The following is a 20,817-nucleotide window of genomic DNA, read 5'->3' as shown; positions in this document are numbered from 1 at the left end:
TTTTACAGAACTGATAAAAATGTAACTTCTTAGTTTTTTTAACTAATTAGGTAACTAAGTTTCATATAAAATAACTTGCGTAGTTACTTTTGCGTTGTTTTAATAAATATATAACGGAGTTATCCTAACGTTACCTACTCGTAAAAGTAATTTTGTTACTGCAGTAACGAGTAATTTACGTTATGTTAATATTCTCGTATTGTTACTACCCAACACTATATCACATGAGGATCTATTACGATGATGGATCATCGGCCGTACCGTAGACCGAGTTAATAAATAATATAACGAGTACTCCAGTGATTAAGGGGTAGATAGTAGGTATGTATTTATATTATCGTGAAGGTACCTATTAGACTCTGGATTTCTTCAACATATATTACCTACTTTTATTCCGTGCAGCAACCGAGTATTACGTTTTTGAACCTATACTTGCTTACTATTATTTGTTCATCTTGATTATTATAAGACACGATAACAATTGAATACCTATAGGTTCAGCTATAATAATATTATAATAATAAATACATATCATACTGTATTAATTTATTAATTAAAGGCTTAACGATATAATTGCTATTATTAAATAGATAGGTAGGTAATTATAATATGTAACATGCAACGCATTTATTTCTTGTCGACCCATAATATAGGGTCAACATCGGCAAGACGCCAAAGGCATAGGTAGGAGCTGGTAACTGCGCATGCGGTGTGCGACATTGTAGCTGGGATCTCGGATTTTCCATTCACATCAGCGGTCGATACACGATCGGGTCTAGCTCGCCGTAAGCCTTTTCGAACGATTCTTTGGTACAGCAGTAGATGAGCCCGTCGTTGGCATCCGGTTCGGGTTCGCTGTTCGGGCGACCGTTGTCCAGGTAACCGCGGTTGTGGTGTCCGTCCGGACACGTGTTCGGGCATATGAACACGCTGTCGTCGATCTTCTTGTACGGGTTGTTGAGCCCGATGTACACTATGCCGTCGGCCGAGTCCACGTTGTAGTGCAGCTTCCAGTAGAGCAGCGGTACCGGTATGCTGTTGGGCAAGTCCAGGTACAGTGGTTGCTGGACGTTGTCCACGTCGGCCAGCGTGCACACGCCGTACGTGCCGGTGACGATCACGTGTCTGGACGAGCTGTTGTCCTTGTCCAACTTGGTCCGGGTCGACTGCTCCAGCTCGGCCCACATGTCGCCGTTAAAGATCTGCCACTGCGGGGCCACGTTCGCGTAGTAAAACCTATGTATGTGCGCAAAGTAAGTAGGCATTGAAAATGAAAATTGTTACATATTTTTTTTTTGGCAGGACGTAGGTTACCTATATGCTTCCTAATACTCTGGCCCACGAGATAGGAGTAAACCGTTTCGCGCACGTCGACGGCGACGTCAACGTTGTCGCGGTAGGTATGTTAAATTTGGGGAGGGGGCTGTACTCGGACGCGTTGTGTTCTGAACACGGTCACTTTCGTTGGTACCTACGCATTGCCGTACTAAGATCTATTTTTTTTTTGCGATGAGGGAGGTGGTAGGTTAAATCTAGAAATTGGGTGTCCGTGACTGGCTAAAAGAGGATATAATTTCATGAAATATTATTACGACATAAAAAAAAAAAAAAAAAAATTGGGTTGAGGGTAGGTACTCAGTTGTTGGTTAAATTTATTTGGTGATTTTAAAAATTGTATAAGATTTACAAATTAGATCTTAATAATGTAATGTTGTTAAGTTTTTAGGCTGCTGGATTTTTTTAAATCTTTCTGGGTACAACTTTCTTTTATTTTAATGGCCGTGGCTCTGTAAGTATTCCTACTCGTACGCGGTAAATTAATTCTATTGTGCTAATAGTTACGTCGTATTACTTACGTTGCAATTTGTTCATAAGCAAAGAAGAAGTCAGCTTTGGCTGTATAATGACCTCGGGATAGCGAGTGTTTGTTATCATTTCTTATGTACTTATCTGCAAGTTCTTCCGATCTGAGAATTTGCGCCACCGTTTTTTTCTAAACCAAAAAATGTTTTATCTAAGGATTGAAATTTTGTCATAATAAGGTTTTTTATAAATAGTTTTTACGTAACCAAAAAAATCTAAAATATTCCTATACATAAACACAGATAAATTTTTTTCATAGATATTAGAAGTTCAAATTTGGACGAAATCAGATATTTTAGCAAAGAATAACGATTTTAGTTATTTTGTTGTAATCTAAAAATATTATTCGTAGGTATACTTATTACTTTTAATGAATATTATTATGTTTTAAATACGCAATAAATTACATTTTCAAATGCTATAATTCAGGCAAAAATTAATTCGACCAACTGTATGACAATAATATTATGATAATAAAATGAATTACTTTAATCTATAAAAATATAATAAGTAGGCCGACAGTCTGTCTTCGTTCAGAATCGTTTTTCTTTCATACGAGATATTAATTTATCATTGAATTCAAATATAACGTTACAATGACTTACTCCTCGATGATTAGGTAGGTACACTATAGACACTTATTGCACAGCTGAGCGGTTACCTACTTTCTCTCTTTTTTTTTAAAATATTCATTTAAATAATAATCAGTGATTAGGATCATTCTCGATGACTAAAAAGTTGTAAGTGATCTTCAGAGTGGTTGGCTACATATCGGGTATCATAACTACATAGCAGTATTAATACTTATATTTTCTACTGTCCTAGCCTATAGATGTCTATAATACTTTTATTCAGTAAACGCCTTGCATCTTAGGCAGCCAAAGGAATTTATATTATAAATTTATAACTAGAGCATAGAAATAAATATTTGTATGCAATTCATATTGTAGAAAATGCTTATATTTCAAAAATATATATCAAAAATGAATAGTAAACATATTATGTTTGTACATAAAAATGTTTGGAAATAATAATATGTACCTATTGAAAATTGACGGATGTTTTTTTATGATTTCAAACTAAACAATTGAGACGCCAATACGCCATTAGTACTTACAGTAAGATTATAAATATTAATTACTGTTATAAGAAAATTATAAATTTATATTGCCGATTGCTATCGTATATCTTCAATTTAAATGTTGAAAATAAATTTAAGTTGTTGGAGCCGGACGTTTATTTAAGGGTTAAAAATACTGATGATGTCTACAATGTCTACACACGTGGCCATATAAAACACAGGCATACGAAATAATGAAATCAATCTATTTCAACGATCAAAATCAATTTTCCGGAAAGACTATCAAACTTTGCAGAATAGTTTGATTTTAATTATTTGTTTTGGATTTGAAAGAACACGACTAAATATATAGGTAGTTTCCAAGCTAACGAAATAAATGAACTCTAGTCAAAGTAGAACTTCTCTCTAATAATTGTGCACTGGCAACAGACGGAAAGCATAATATAAGAATTCGATTTCCGAAAAACTCTGGGTCTTGACTTTTTAAACTATAAAGAACATTTTTCGGTCGTTTTTCTTGTAATGGTCGATGATGCCGAATCTTAAATTCGTTGTGTGATTGATGTCGAATCATTCGGACGAGAAAGCGACAGCGGAATATCTTTGAAATCGACATTAGGAAAGAAAAAAATCAGGTTTCCGGAAGAAAAACTATTACCGACGTCAAGCAAAGCGTTACCGCGTCACAGCGTTGACCGCGAGAAGTATGGTAGTCTCGGAGTGCGGTTGCGATTCTCACCTGTTCTTTTAAAGTGTATTTCTTGTTCACGTCCGTCGTGCCGTACAATTCCTTGGACTTGGTGAAGCTCGGTCGCTTGCTGTACTTCTGGTGGTTGTCGTAAAACGGAAACCGGGGATCGTACCACGAGTACAACGAGTTCTTGGTCGACTTGTCGAAGCACATGCTGTACAGCCGAAGGAACGCTCGCTCGGTCTGGAAACCAACCGTGGCCACGGTGTATTTGCCCGACTGGCAAAGTTCGTCGGTGACCCGGAGCTCCGACTTGGGCATGCCGTCGCACTGGAATTCCGCGTACGGGTACGTATGTCCCCGGTACGCGAGTACGTCGTCCCCGACGCACGTGACCAACGCATCGGCCGTGTGGTTCTTCCGTATCGCGTCCGACGCGAATTTGGCAGTACCGCACGACAGTTTGAAGCTGTGTCCGCCCTTCACGTTCAGCCGGCCTTTGGCGTCCGGATATATGATCGAATACCTTTTGCCGTTGCTCGTGAAGGGTATGGGCATTTTGGGTGCATCGTTATCGTTCACCCACAGGGAACAGTCGTAGTTTTCAGCTATTACGATATAAATAATGCAATATGATATTAAAATATTGTAATATTATTATAACATTTATAACGTCTTGCGCGCAAATAATGAATAGTGAGGCGAACTATGTACGAGTAGGTGAAGCTGATTTTTTTTTTCGCATCGTCAATAATATAAAACTATGAAAATTATCGTTACCTGCCTGTACATTTTATTTACAAAAGTTATATATTATTACTTAGTTTGTTTTAAGCATCATAACTTATCAGTTTTTTTTCTATTATTATAATATTGTTGGTACTTTTTGTCGTATCGAACGCAGGAAACGATCAATCGAAATTAAAATAACATAAATAATATTATACCTACTTTTATGGATATATTTGGATGTATTCTATTTTATTTTAAATTAGAAAAAAAAAGAATATGATATTTTCATATTCAAATACATTTTTAAAAGATACGATGAGAGGAAGTTTCTTATTCCGCAGAGAATAGCTGGGAACTATAGGGAAATTATTTATTTACCCACACCTCATGTTATGTATATCGGGCTTCAAGTCATAAAATATTCTTTATCCACGAAAATCTCTTGCTATTATTGTTATTTGTTCTTACGGCTACGTCCAGTCTTGTGTTAAAAGTACTCGATTATATATAGGTATTGTTACACGAGAAGAATTTTTAAAACTAATATTCATATTGTTAATTAATTATTATAGGTACCTATGTGAATAATAAGTTAATTATGACGACATATTGGAGCATTAATAAAAAGAAAATTATGAATATTTTTAAGTTGGTGCCGTCGTCGCAAACCCTAACGAAGTGCTCCTGAATTTACTGCAGGTCCAGGTAAAAAAAATAACGAGTTCTTAATTAATCTTTCAATCGGAAATCCAGCATAAAAATCAAGTACATAATATGTTGATTGTTAAGTATTGTAATTTCATGAGTATATTTTCTAAGTAAAAATAAAATAACTACCAATAACTAAACTAAAATTAGGCGAAAAACGTTTAAAACAATTTATTATAATATAAAAATCTCAGTCAATGTTTTTTCTAATTATAATATGATTTATTGATTTGAAAGTGACACAAAGATTTGTGTACAAGATATACCTACGTCTTTGTATCAGTGAAAAACGTAATATGAGTTTTTATGAAAAAAAAAAAAAATGTATTTATTTTTACACTGTCGTCCCGTCGAGAATTTATGGTAATATTTTTGTTGTATCGAAAAACTTGATGATAATCGCTTACCTTTGTAGTTACTATTACTTTGATGCATTCACTATTAGTCATGAAGTACGTAGTGTTGACTACATGATTTTCAGTATTTTATAATATAGGCAGTGTTAATAAATTATAACGTATGACCGCGGCGATAGTCAAACCGGACATCAGCCCCGCAGTTATTAGAATTTTATATTATATAATATATCATATGTTTATATACTTATCGGTGTTTTTCTTTAGAATGTATAGGTTATAATCGCGTATTTTTTTATGCGTAAAACAATTCCCAAAAACGTCTTATCTAAAAACACTCGTATATAACAGACACTTATTCCCATTCGATGTGTATAATAAACAGGTGCATCTATATATGATTATTATAATCATGCTACAAATATATGATATTAACTACATATAATGCTGCAGTTATCGAATTACGGTTTAAATTACTCATATCGGATTAAAATGTATTTTCAGGTATACGTATCGGGTGAATGATTAACATTTTAGAAAACAGTGTATGAGTAATGAATATAATATTAATAATAATTATAATATTTTGTCACGGCGGCACCACACCTAAACGAGCTAATAAAGCTTTTAATCACTAACCTAACCTAACCTGATAGGCTTGGTTCAATAATTGCTGAGCCTTTGTCGGAAACCGCCGTTACTTATTCATAATATGACGCAATGTAATATTATATGTATTATTTAAGGTCATCTTGTATAGTCGACTTGTAAGTGCTAGAAAGGTAATGCGTTTAAATGTATATTGTTATAACTGATAATGTAAAATTATCTATGTGTGAAACTCTTAAGTGCAACAATGAAAGTGTGTAATAGTATTATCATTTTGAACAATAAAATTATACATTCATATTTTATTTACTTTTGAATAACGAGTGAAAAATTAAAAACTTTATAATAATACGGAGGCAGACATCATGGATATTTTGGGTTTAGGTAATAGACGAATATAGTATAAATAATGTGTTATTTGGTACAATCGAAAATATTCATTTGTGCTTTTTATATTTTTTACCCATTTTTGTCAAAAGATTGTTATTGTTAAGCTTTAGAATAACATATACATAAAAACAATTATAAGTTTAAATATTTTAAACTATAACACAATTAATTATTGTAAAAATATTATTTTGTATAATTATTATTTTATATAATCAGTAGTTGTATATTATAAATTAACGAAAAAAAACTAAGACATTGTAGTGTCGGCACACAGAAATTAAAATTATCCAATATAAATTCGGCATAAATTTACATATTGTCATAATATCACACAATTTTTAAATTTTCTAGTTTTGAATAATAATAATAAAAAAAGATTCGCTCTACGTTCTGATAGGTATATCGGAACATGTCAATGGTTTAGAAATTTGGTTTCGGCTCTACTAGATATTGAACTCGCCGAATGTCCCAGTAAAGTGTAAACAGAAAAGATACCGAACAATACTATAGTCCAAAATTTAAAATTTTGTTTTTAAAATTATTTTTATTCTAATACATTTAATCCCATAGTCGATACAATTATTATTTTAACATATTATAATGTTTCCTGTAAATTTTTATGAATAGTATAAAATCAATTTAAACTGATGTTGTAATCAGCTGTTTATTTAAAATTTTTTTGGAGAGTATTTCATTTAAATAATTTTAAGAGTAGGTATGTTTTTAAAATATTTTATATTATACCTTTATGCGATTATATACAGTTTACTCTAACCTTTATGATTTTTAACACTAATACGGGTATTGTCTTTTGTGTAACTTTTATTTACATAATATATTACATATATCAATGTATATTTCAATAGCTTTTATAGTTTTTTTTTTTTGATTCTGGCAGAGAGGATGGGTAAAGGAGTACCGGAAAAGAAATTTTGGATACTTTTGGTAAATATTAACTTGGATATATTTATTTGAAAGGAAACGTTATTTAATTTTAATGTTTCAGTACTTATTTTTCACTATTCGTCGTAACGTAAATGTTGAAAGGATATCTTCACTAATAATTGCTTAGTAGATCAATATCGAAATTGTTTTAAAATAAAAATACAGTATTATTTAATGCAAATTCGATTTCAAAACAACCAGTTTGGAATTTTATGATTATGTTATTGGGAAACTAGAGCTACTGAAACAGCTCAAAAAATCAGGAAAGCATCTAAATTGAAACCAATATTGAATTGAAAAATTTGACACTCTAAGTAATTGTCCGTTTACGTTAATCCAGCCCTGCCCGGAATGTGTTTTAAAATTTAAATTATACTCTATGTATACAATATAGTATGTACTTTACCCTTAATTTTATAGCCATAGGAAGTTGAACGCAGAAACGAACAAATGACTAAACATACTGCACTAAATGCGATTGGATGCATTGTCACGCGTGTACGTTATTAAGCCTTATGCCTTAAATACAACTGATCACAGTCCTTGGGCTTGCTCTTTGAATATATCTGGTCTTCTGTTTGGTGCCTTGGTACAATTCCGCATCCAAGTCACTTGGGTCAGCTAACTCTGCTGCAAACAACCAGTGAGTATAATATTATGCATTCGATGTGAATTTATAGATACCTACCAACTCAAATTTAATAATGTATAATGGATGTAGTGTGTATACCGTTTTAAATCTTATCGCCAATACACTAATAAATTATTTCATTATTTTATAAGTGATTTGGCCAATAATATGAGTTATTATCGAAACAATTCACTTCTGAAGCAGTGGTGCAATAAGTGGCTCAAATTATATATTTTTATATAGGTATAAGTATCATATTTTTAAGTGGTTAGGTCTATATTTTTAAAAATTTACAAGTGTTTACATTTTAGGGAGACATCTATATAATCTTTCTAGAGGGTTAATGCATTTTTTTTTTTTTACTGTTTATAAACCGATAAAGGAAATCTCGAGACAGATATTAAATAAATTGTACGTATACATATAATAGTATGTAGTGCTTTTAATTTGAACGGATTTAAATATACCTAAGTATAATTAATTATTAATCAAACATTAAAATAATTAACTGCATCTTTAATTATTGAATTATAACTCAAAGAATTAAGTATTTACGCAATGCAATTAAAGTTGGATCATATTTAGATAATTATACGTGTTGTTTGATCTAGTTTAGTTATATTGTTTATTTGTGTTTACATTGTTGAATCTTATTATTTTATTAATAAAATAAAGATAAATTTTAAATTGTATCAACACAATGACGACGATGAATTCAATGTATATAATTGATACTATAAATAATTATAATATTATTGGATTGTTGGATTCGTAATATTATATTATCTGAAATTTTAGCGGATTTGTCATTTATATTTTTGCAATATAAGTTCAAATCTAGTATAGGTTTATCATTAGGGTTGAAGAATAATGCTGAAAAACGTAGTGTTTTTATACTCTCTTGTAAACTATAGTAAAACAACTATATTATATTTTATTTTTAATATTTACTTACGTGCAATAATTTGAGTCATTTGAATGATGGAATGATGGATGATGAGGGATTCAAAACGAAACACGTACTCGGTATGTTTTATTAGATATTAATTAATCGTAATAATCAGGTAAGTAGGTACTCAAAAACATTGTTTTTTACTTAAAAAGTTTAGCCTTGGTAAGAGATGTAGCGATAGCACCACGGCGATGTCGCGTTCAACTACCGAAGAGTTTAGACATTTAAAATACGACCGCCGAGATCAATTACACGACTTATAAGAGGTGTACATTGGACACTCTATAAAATAGTTATATTTTCGTATAAAAATATTTTAAGAAAACGTGACGACGCACTGTCCGAAATAACGGGTTTTGTTTACGGTTATATTATGATGGAGAAATGAGTGTACCGACGTATGACTACGTGTTATAATTGAATACGCTCAGTATTTTAATAAACATATTATAAATGTGTCATACTTACTCTACTATAAGACCACAGAACGATGAATTGTGCAGGAACTAAGATCGTTTAAATGATGTAGGTAAGTATTATATTAGGTATATAATATCACGGCTACTGTATAATGCGATACATAAAAACTAAATTCTGTACGGTGTATAAATTTATAATATTATTATTTATTATAAACGAGAAGTAATTTATTGACGCGTTGATTAATCTGGTCGTAAGTCAATATTGTCGTCACGAATCGTTTAGGAACCAGCGAAATCGAATGTAGGTAGCTGTTGGCCCGATATAATTATTCCACATTTCCGTACAGGTACTTAGGATAATTCCGACAGCCGATCGGAATGCGCGAAATCGGATCACGATGATGTCGTATGCTGATGCGAGACAATAATGAAAATATAAACGATAAAAACGTACCTATTGTGCGGATACAGTGGCATTATGTATTCCAACGTTATGGCTGTGGTGAGGGAAAATTACGATTATTTCAGCGGGAAAGAGGAAAAAAAATGCCGTCATATTGTGCATTTTCTTGACACTATATTATGTGCATCTGTGTCGTACGCAATAACAATACATATCATAATATAGTATGACAAGTTTTTTAACGCCAAGTCCGGCTGAGGCTGTGCAATGTTGTATTTTACAACGTAGAGAAGAAAAGAGTTTATTGGCACACACGTGTAGTGTCTAATTGACGCAACTCATTAGCCACAACGACATTGTTGCAGAGAACTTGTGCAAAATATAATGGTACTAGTGTTAGACCGGAAATTCGATCACTTATCACGTCGTTGGAACACACGCGCACCTGTATGATTAAGTATCGATAATGTTTGATTTGTTTGACGACGCTGACGCACGAAGTTACCAACTGACATCGTCGTATTATTGTAATGAGTTATAACAATATCATGTCGAGTACCGATGTAGGAGAAAACACTGCATTTCGCAAATGAATTTAAAAAAAAAAAACGTTTGCGTAACTTCGTGTCGATGTATAGGTAATAAGTACACTATTGTCATTTCGACTGGCTTTCCAATGCGTACCTGTTACAATATTTAGAGATCAGTAGAGCGGAGATACTCGGTGGTCAACCTATATCGTCGTTTTAGTTGGATTTCAATTTTATTTGTTAGCGAACATCAAAATTGCCTATTTAAAACTCCTTAAAATGCTTCAGGTCGTACAACGATATTATTACGATATAATATTATTATTATGTGATTAATGTTCATCAATCGTATTTTTAAGGCGCGTTCCGTGATTTAGACTTAGATGTCATAGTATTGTATTTTTTTTTATGAAAATCGTACTTTCGTTACTGTATGTACAATAGTATGAAAATAAAATGTAAACAATTTTGATTAACTTCACTTCGAATAGCAACGATACATTTAGCTCTCGATTACCAATAAAATTTCATTATAAGTTTACTTATCGAAATTATGCAGAATTATTATAAGTGATGATTTATTTTTAACGACGGTATCTTTTAGCATTAAAAAAATAAGTGCACCAAATACTCAAGGACAATTATGTATGTAATACGGATATGTAAAGTGGGGCCCATTATTGTTTTGATGATTAAAAAAATAAATCAAGATTAAGCCCCCTGAAAAATATTTGTATAGGCAAATCGTTTTATGATTTGGTATATTGATGGCATGTTGCGATATGAGCTAAAATACAATATTTCATATGAAGTATTAATATTTTTTTATTTTTTCATCAATAAAGTGCACACTTGTAAGTACGTTATACATCAATTTTATTTGATTCCAAAAGAATATGTTCATATTCTTACCAATTGATTTTTTACATGATAGTATTAAAAAGTTACAATTATTTATATGATTATCATAGTTCAATATTTTATTTTTAGTAATATTAGTTATATATATTTTAAATAAGTTAAATAATAAAAAAAGTTAGAGATAATGTAAGTTATGAATATAATAAAATGTGATTCGTGTCAATTTAGTGATTAATTATGATTATTTATAATCGAATTGATCAATAACACAATACACAGTTATTGTTGTAATTTAAAAATACCATTGAATATGTATATAGTTTACATAGTTTAATTCAAATTTTATATATATATATACACTTATAAATATGGTTAAATTGAGAATATCATAATTTGGGTTTTAAGAAACTATTCAATTTTTTTATTAAAACGCGCAGTACTGTTTATACTTACGAGTAGTTTGGACTATTTTTAATGGATTTAATAAAATTCTGTAAATCGAAGAATGTATCGATTAAACAAATTAATTTTGATTTTAATTTTAATGTCTATATACATGAAATCGAGTATTTAACAATTTGATAACTTTGAGTAAGTATTTTTAAATTCTACCACGAATCTCCAATCATCAATTAGATTGAAAGAGTTATTACCTTTATATACACATATCGATCGATTTAATGCAAGACACTCGTTTAACACTCAATATATATGAACTTTTTAAATTAATTTTTTTAACGACAATAAAAATTGTTACGTATCCTTCATCCTAAGTCATGGTCATTTTTTCGCCTCTAAAAGTTAGATATTTTTTTTTTACCTCCGAACAATTATAAATTCGTTTATTTAAATGTACCTGTATCGTATAATATGTAATAAAGTATAAACATAATTTAAAATATTTTTTTTTATTTTAAAAAGGTTTTAGGGGTAGTAAGTTTTTTAAGTAGTCGACTGCCATGTTGTCGCTTCTCATCTTATCTTTGGTACGGGTATATCGCTACGTGCATTTAAGTCTACACATGCACGCGGACTACGTTCGATGCGACTATCAGCCGACAGGACGAGTAAACTCCATTCGTATGCAATGCTCATGAACGGTAGATAATAATAATAATAATAATGCTGTCGGACTATACTCAATAATATAATATATACGTTCTCAGAAGTCAGAGTAATGTGTAGCGTAGCGACTGGTTTTTTTTTTTTTTGTTCTCCATCGAATCCGTCCATCGACCAGTTCGACTTTCCCTCCTTGTATACATAGGTAACAATAATATACTTACTATATACATACAATACAGGATGTCTCGACGCGATCCTCCCCATAAAATAATTTATTTCAAATGGGCATTCACAATAATATACTATAGCTATAACACTGAAGGCCTCAAGTTCGTCTAAAAAAATATTCCTGTTAATTATTTAATTTCCATTATCACGTGTACTTTTAAAGAGGTTTAACGTTTTCATTAATTGTTTAGATTAAGAATTAACGTTTAAATGAAATTACTGTTTTTTTTGTCGAAGACTGTACGTGGCCATTGATCACTCACAAATTCGAGTAATTAGAATTGTTGAAAAACGATTTATTTGCAAAGTCACATACAATGAAACACACATATACACTGGATATCTATACCTCGATTACGAGACGATAGTGTGCGACAAAAGCGGTGCTTCTCTCTGACGGAATTCTTTGCGATATCAAGGCGCGAGGCAGACACAATTAACTCTATGGCAATCGTAGTCGGCGCATAGCATCGCGTGCGCGCCGGACAAATTATGTCTTCATTCGCCAGACATATTATACTATAAACGTACGCGCACACACACACACACACACACACACCTGTAACATATATAATAATTAGTACCTATCTAGTGACTTCCCGAAAAATACAAACTATACAAACGAACGAAATTAAAAACAAACGGAAAAAAAACCCTTTTGCAGGTGATTATCGTCATGTTATTTAGACTGATATCGACAGGTGCGCCGGCTATAGTTGTAGTGTTTCGTGGGGTACACACAGGGTTGAAGAAAAAAAAAAACGTATTTTGTGATGGCGCAAAAGGTATTGCGAAAATTCGTTTTTGGATATATAATTACAAATTATATTGTCTACAGCGATCGTGACAAGCGCTATTGAGCGCCGTGGCCGCGTGCAATTACTCGATTGCTCGGTGTAAAGTTTTATTTTTAGTTTTATTGTTAAACAACATTATCTCGTTTATTAGGAGCAAAAAGTATTGAAAAAAAAGTTTACTTGCTGACTGCTGTATCGCTGTAAAAGTTACTGTTTTTTTTATCGACGAGCCAAAACGGGCAGCGTTCACTACGAATACAGCGAATAAGAAATAATACACAATGCGCGTATCGGCAATATGATTGTGATGTTGATGTAATATAATACGAGCGTGTGCAATATAGTAATAATAATAGTAATTTACGATACACATAATGCGGTGTTTTTATTATGTGGTCGAGAACAATTTTTTAATGAGAGCTCCTATACCTATATAGAGAAAATAAAATAATACCCTTGCTCGAATTAATAACTATATACATGTATGTATATGTATATATTTATATCGAGTGGGTTGACAGTCATATCTGCGCGGCGATTTGTTTAAAATATCAAATATGAAATAAGTAGAGTAAATGATTCTTTTATCAAACAACATACATTATTTCAAAATCCATTAATATTTTTAAAAACATTTTTTTTTCACGTAATTTTTAGTCAAAACAAAACAACATTTGAATAAAAAAGTATTTTTAAAAATGTTTATAGATTTTTAAATAACGAGCGCTGTTCGTTAAAAGAATCATTCAGTTCATTTTTGTGGTTATAGTTTTAGGCCCAACCCGGTGCAAAGAAACTGCGTAGGAATGATTAGGTATTACATTTTTGCTATCAGCTATTTCTGTGTAAGCAAATTGTCAACAGGCACAGGCGTACTCCAACTGCAGTTGTAATAATTACAATTCAGTTTGTGTAAATATCAAAGGAAATATTGAAATAGTTACGGTAAAAATGTATAACTAATAACTCGGTAATAATATTGAGTAAATAATATAATATACCTATATTGTGATGTGATGACATTAATCTTACGGCAATATTTAAAAGACTCTTGATAAGAGTAAATATTTAACGATGAACTGAAAAGATTTATAAAATTACTAAACATATACAAAATATATCGACGGAAAAAAATCTCCTGGAAATTTAGACATTGCTTAGAATGAATATAATTATTATAGAAGAGTTTTTGAATTTTATGTCTTGTTTTTTATTGTTGTTACCTACAAAGTACTGGACAGTGAAAAAGCTATAATTGCAGATTTAATGATTAAAGATGTCGTTTACCTTTGTTATATCCAGGATAAAACTAAACCGATAACTGTCGAAAAACATTGAAGAAATCTCGGCTAAACATTGTATATTGATCGTAAACTCCGGAAGATATTGTTTTTTTTTGCGATGATCGTTACTTTCAAACGTATTATATGGTTGTAATACAGCGACACGCTATTCTAAATTCGCCAAGGCCCAAGACGCGGAGAGGAAGACGTAATTCTCAGTCGCACCGTATAATGATTGTGTATTTATTTGGTGTTTTTTTTTTTAAAAATGAAATATGTTCTGATGAAATAATGTAAAATTGTACACATATTTTACCGATGTCTAATTGAAAATACGCATTGTGATTGATGGTCAAGAGCCAAGACAATAGATGATCGGTTGACATTAAAATCACTTTCATACGCAATCATTGTATTTAATAATCACATGGTATATAATATGAAGTAGGTACCCATAAAATATTTTTATTAAACTTGTATGAACTTAAAACTTTATTTCGTCTTCGTTCTAAAAATTATATTTTATTTACACATCATGTTATTATTAATATGTCGCCAGGATATTAGTACGATAATGGTATGTCTTATTAGCGTTTAAAAATTTACAATTAACCGACTGATAATGCGAGTTTAAATATATATATATATATATTTATTTTAATATTAAACATCGTAATTAAATCTTGAATTAATAATTATACCAGCATAATAGTATATAGTATTGATGTACACAGATACTGGATTTCTATACTGTTACTGAATACTTCGCTGTATAAGTACTAATTGTCCTTAGATCCCCGTTTATAAACTTTCTCCGAGTCAGGTCTCGGCGCTACTTTGTAATAGTAATAATAATAATTATATACTACACATAACACAAATAAAAATCATATATACCTGTTGCAGTGTCATAGGAGTATCAAAGTAGTTGATTGAATTCGGGCAAGAAGTTCTGTTTGATAGTGTCTTGGTGATGAAAGAAATCGATCAACGACCTTGAAATTTTCGTTTATCCGCTACGGATCGTGTATGAGTACCTGTTCATTTGGTTGCTTTATTTTTACTAACGCATTTAGTTTAGTACATTTTACGTTAGAAGATTTCATTTTATTTTATTATTTTCAATGTTAGAACGAATTGAACCATTATCGAATTTAAAATTAAGAATATGTTATTATCCAAGGCCGCGCGTTGGTTTTTTTATGATATTTTAGTTTTTGAAGTTACTATGAGTAAAGTTATAAAAAAAAAAAAATTTCAATAACATTTATGGTTTTAAAATGCTCATAATTTATTATGAACTTAAAATATTATAAAAAGCCCATTCGCGAAGTCTTGGATTCTTACCGTTTGGTTTGATATTAGGTCAATTCGCTTTAATGTTAAAAATTACATAGTAAATATATTCTTTTGATCGCAAAATTTGCTATGTTTTGTTTTAGCTAAGATGGAGATATCACAAATGCACCGCTTAGATACGACGTCCTCTTAAGAAGAAAAATGTAGAAAACACGTCCGTGTCATAAGAAACAAGATTTCGACGTAATACATTTCAATAAACGTATATTACTGTATAATTTATATCAGTATTAAATGAGATTATTGTAATATCTAAAACTAATTGAATGAGAAACTCGGGCGTAGTTTATTTTTATTATTATCCCTGTGTATCGTTTGAAATAATTGTATGAATAAAGAATATACATGTAACTTGAAATAAATATATATTTTTATGCGTCGGAAACAAGTTCTGTTCGAAACTTACAAGTTTATTTTTTTAAATCAAGTTAATTTGCCCGTTTCAAACTTCATATACACTATCATAAATTAAAATTAATAGACAAACATACATTCGTATTAATGAAAACATAAACAAATGTTAATGTAATAAACGTTTTAAAAATAATATTGCAGGAGATAAACACGTGCTACATAAGCTTGGAAAGAGTAGTCTGATTATTCAGTGCTTGTAATTTATTGTTTACAAAGTAATTTATTGATATTTGTAATAGAGGGCTTTAAGCTATATTACATGATTAAAGCATTTACTGTTATATTATCATATTTATTTATAAATAAGTATTTAACTAGATTCGAGAGAAAATTTGTTGGATGCGATTACGCCTCAAATATAAATTTACATAAATGATCTCAAATGTTGTGTAATTGTTCACTTATATGTTTAATCGTTCTCATAAATGTTTAAAATAATATCAATAAAATGGAAAATTTTTGATTATTTCTAATTAAAAAATCAAAAATACGCTACTTAATCTAAGAATAATCACTATATGCAAATTTACGAGTATAATATGCTAAGCGTCAAATATGTAAATATGTGCAGGAAATAAGTAAGCAGATTTTATGAATTGAATTGAAGTTATATTTTGTCATAATTTCGTTTGAGTTAAAAAAATATGCTGACATGCTGTTATAAACATTTGAACACTATTCATTCATAACTTAGTTAATCATTTAATTTTTATATTTCTTCTAGTTATAATCATAAATTTGGTTTTATTTTCAACGATGATACACCTGATGTTTTTTGGATAATCACATTAATTATAAATTATTTAATATACTTACTTATATAGGACGATGGACCATTTTCGCCTAGAATAATTTTTCATACTTTTGCGATGATTTATCATCGAATTGAAATTAATACAAAAATTACAGTGAATTACTTCTCAACGACAAAATTCTCTCGACAACTATTGTACAGCAAAGTAGTTACTTGTTTTATTAATATTTTTTGAGAAAATGATTATAATTTTTGAATAGCTTTTTAAAATAGATTAGTATAACAGTATTGTTCCATCTAAATTTACATTTTAAAATTTAGTATTATCTTTTTTTTTCGCTTAAATATCCTATCTTGTCAACATTTTAACTTCAAATGTTTTTAAAACAACAGTGGTTATTATTTATATTTTCAGTATTTTTATTTTGGTGCAAGAAGAACTTACGAGGAAGTCTTAATAATTGCTTATTTTTATAGATATTAAAAATGCAAATGATATTAACACGTGATAATACAATACGTAGTGTAGATAGTAGTTACTATCCACATTGAGTATATTATAAGTATTTTAGTTATAGAAATTACAACTTAATATTGTTATTTGTTATGCAGCAATATTAATAGATCAACTTGACTGGTCATTGTTGTTTGTTCGTTATTGTTTTTAAAAAATAGCTGTCAATGATATTATAAATATTAAGTGTTTCACAGTCGACACTTATCACTCACCTATGTGCAGGATACAACGTTGTTAAATAAAAAGTTGTATAGAGAAAGTTGTCTTCTAAATTTACTGCAAATTATGGCGATCGTTGAATCAGGATCTTAAAATGTCACGAAACCAAGTGAAAAGAATAAGAAATTAAATTGAAAACAGTTCATTAAATTGAACACAATAGTATTAGGTAAGTACAAATTCAATTAGGAACTTATGGAATGAACTGCATTAATTAAATAACGTTACCTATTTATGTACATTTATAGTTAATTCGGTAGATAAAGAAAACATTAAAAAAAAAAAATAATAATAAAACATAGGTATACTTATACCACATGTACAATGTACATACCACCATATGTATTTGTTCATTACATTTAAATGTTTAAAAAAATTTTTATTACATTATTGGTATGGTAATTGGTATGCATCGATAAAATATTTGTCTTACTGAATTTTTTTTTTGCATTGTATTATACTAATGGCAGTTATTAACAATAAATAGTAAACTATGGTTACTTGTTTATAATACATGACTAATTTTAAACATTAATTTATTGTTGTATAACATGTACCTATTATATTTATCAAGTAAGTAACTGTGTTTTGATGAACCCTAAATACCAGTGACGTAACTAAGATGGATCATAGGGTGATTATAGACAGTGTTATAATCGCTTTGGGAACCCGAAGTAATACAACGTTTTTCTTTTAATAGTTTGTAATAAACTATTAAAATAAGACTATATTAAACTTTATCAAACAATTAATCATTTTTTTTTTTTTTAATAATTCAAAATATTATACAATTTTGAATCAATAAAATATGCAATAATATTTTTTAAGAAATGTATTAAATAATTTTAGTAAGATGAATGCATCCCCTCTCTCAGACCTCCCTATATAATGCTTGTATGAGGGAGGCCGTTTAAAATTTTGCTTCCAGGTCTAAATTTTAAAGTTACTCCACTGCTGAATACTACCATGAAAAAATTATAAGCGTATTGAAAATGTGTACCTAGTTGAAATATTGCAACAATCCTGATAATAATATTATATTGATATCGTAGATATTTTGCTTTAGTAATCTAGTCCTAACCTAGTTATCTAGTATTATTTGATGATCAAACTATTGTATGTAAAATTGATTAGGTACCAGGATAAGACAGATTTAAGACGTGATTTAGAAAACGGGTTGGACTCCTGGGCTTTTAAAATAGATCTTGTACAGTTGTACATAATGCATTAATACGTCACCGATTCGATTGCCCTCTTGTCGTAGTGTTCTAGAAATTCAAAGTCAGTCGCAGTTTAACAATATGCGAAAACATTGCTTTGACACTTGTCTCCTATTATTGCAATAACACAGTGAACGGTACAGTCGAGCATTAATCAATATCATTGATAATATTATAATACATATTTATTATTTATTATTTTATTCTAATTCAATAATACCTGCAAGGATGCAGTCACGCGTGTACCTTATTCACAAGGTACAATCACGAACAGTGTAGTTATACAATTGCGAGCGATGATGTCGGTTGAAAACATATTTGTAAACAGAGCGGTTGCATTCGTTGGCCGATTTACAATCAAACCGATATTGGACATCAGCCCTCAGCGATATGTCGACGACAATTATTATTCTTATAAATGGCAAAGCAACCGTGTCGTTATAGGGAAACCAGTGCGATTTCACTTGAATATGTCATTGTGCGCCAAACAATAAATTGTTGTATCATACATTATCAATAGGTTGTCTATACAGCGCTACTGTTTTGGCGTGTACAGCTTTGGAGGTTAAACGATTGGACGAAAATGAAAGGTAATTTAACAGTCGGTAGCAGCTATAATTTTCGCGACATGCCGAAGATTTGTTTAATGGGATTCTTTTCATGGTGGTCGGCAACAGCACTTGAGATACCACTAATTAAACTGCAATTAAACGTCGGTTAATATTTCAGTTTTTATTAATAATTGTGCCTGCGAATTTGGGCGGTCTCTTTTAGGTGAAACAATTAATTTAATTTTTTTGTCTAATAAACCAAAGACATATATGTATGCGTCTGCATTTCTAAATTCTCTTGTCATGGAAACCGTTTGTTATTTTGTCAAAAAAAAAAAAAAAAAAATGCAATAACGACCTTACAGCAGTAATATACTGCAGTGTTGAATAGACAGTTAACTAATAAAATTACATTTAACTCGATATAGCTGAAGAAGCCGTGTTATTCCTGTCCGACGAAAAGATTCGACGATTTTTTCATACGCAGCAAATAAACATTATACATTTCTAAACGATTAAAAAAAAATAAAATTATGATCGTTTTCAATACATAAAACGATTGTTTATGATTATTATTATGACGTTATAACATTTTAATAATATTATATTTGGGTATTTATTTATTTATTTTTTGTTAACACCTTAATCAAATTATTTTATTTAAAAAAAAGTGTATGACTATAGACTGTCATTACATTCATTTAATAGTTTGAATAGAAATAATAAATTGACCAGGAGGTTCGAGGAACACACCCAATAAATAATATAAAATGTCAATTGAATGTTATTATGCAAAGTAACTTTACAGAATACATTACGTTTGTGAGGAAAGCATACTGCATTTTACCGTTTAAACATATTTATCATGATTGATGTGCTGTCTAGCTATTCATTTATCCGTGTTAAGTGAGCGATTATTCCGTCTGGACCTAATATATTTTTGTTTTGATCTCTTAAATTTTTAATTTATAAAAATAATAAACTAGAAGTATATTATTTATTTACAACTAATTTTATTATTTAATAGGCTAATTTTGGGATTAAAGATATTTAAAATATTGTCATACTCTATTAGTTCTTAAAACTGAATTTAATAGAAAATATGTCATATAAATTTATTGACCATAAGTATTTATTAGTATAATACTCGTAATACAAATGTTTTAATAAATAATAAATACGAGTATATTATAATTTTAACCATATTCACCATGGTTTTTCTTATGTTGGATAATA

At 30.2% G+C, this 20,817-nt stretch overlaps 1 protein-coding gene across 5 annotated transcripts; it reads right to left on the bottom strand.

The window, feature by feature from the left end:
• Positions 1–542: 542 nt before the first annotated feature.
• LOC112594053 lies at positions 543–17,931 on the bottom strand. Of its 5 annotated transcripts, XM_025338658.1 has the most exons (6): positions 17,804–17,931; positions 15,445–15,584; positions 7,782–8,005; positions 3,684–4,243; positions 1,857–1,993; positions 543–1,236 (listed from the first exon to the last, which is right to left on the bottom strand). In XM_025338658.1, the coding sequence occupies exons 3-6, from the start codon at positions 7,861–7,863 to the stop codon at positions 747–749; spliced, it is 1,269 nt and encodes a 422-aa protein (XP_025194443.1). In that variant the 5' UTR covers positions 7,864–8,005; positions 15,445–15,584; positions 17,804–17,931; the 3' UTR covers positions 543–746. The 5 variants fall into 5 exon arrangements, with proteins under 5 accessions (XP_025194443.1, XP_025194445.1, XP_025194446.1 ...); XM_025338660.1 differs by lacking the exon at positions 15,445–15,584; XM_025338661.1 differs by lacking the exons at positions 15,445–15,584; positions 17,804–17,931 and adding an exon at positions 9,427–9,445.
• Positions 17,932–20,817: the final 2,886 nt, after the last annotated feature.

This window comes from Melanaphis sacchari, unplaced genomic scaffold (assembly GCF_002803265.2).
Source record: "Melanaphis sacchari strain LSU unplaced genomic scaffold, SCAv2.0 Contig21_pilon_pilon, whole genome shotgun sequence".
Lineage (NCBI taxonomy): Eukaryota > Metazoa > Arthropoda > Insecta > Hemiptera > Aphididae > Melanaphis > Melanaphis sacchari.
This window is presented reverse-complemented; position numbering and strand designations above follow the sequence as displayed.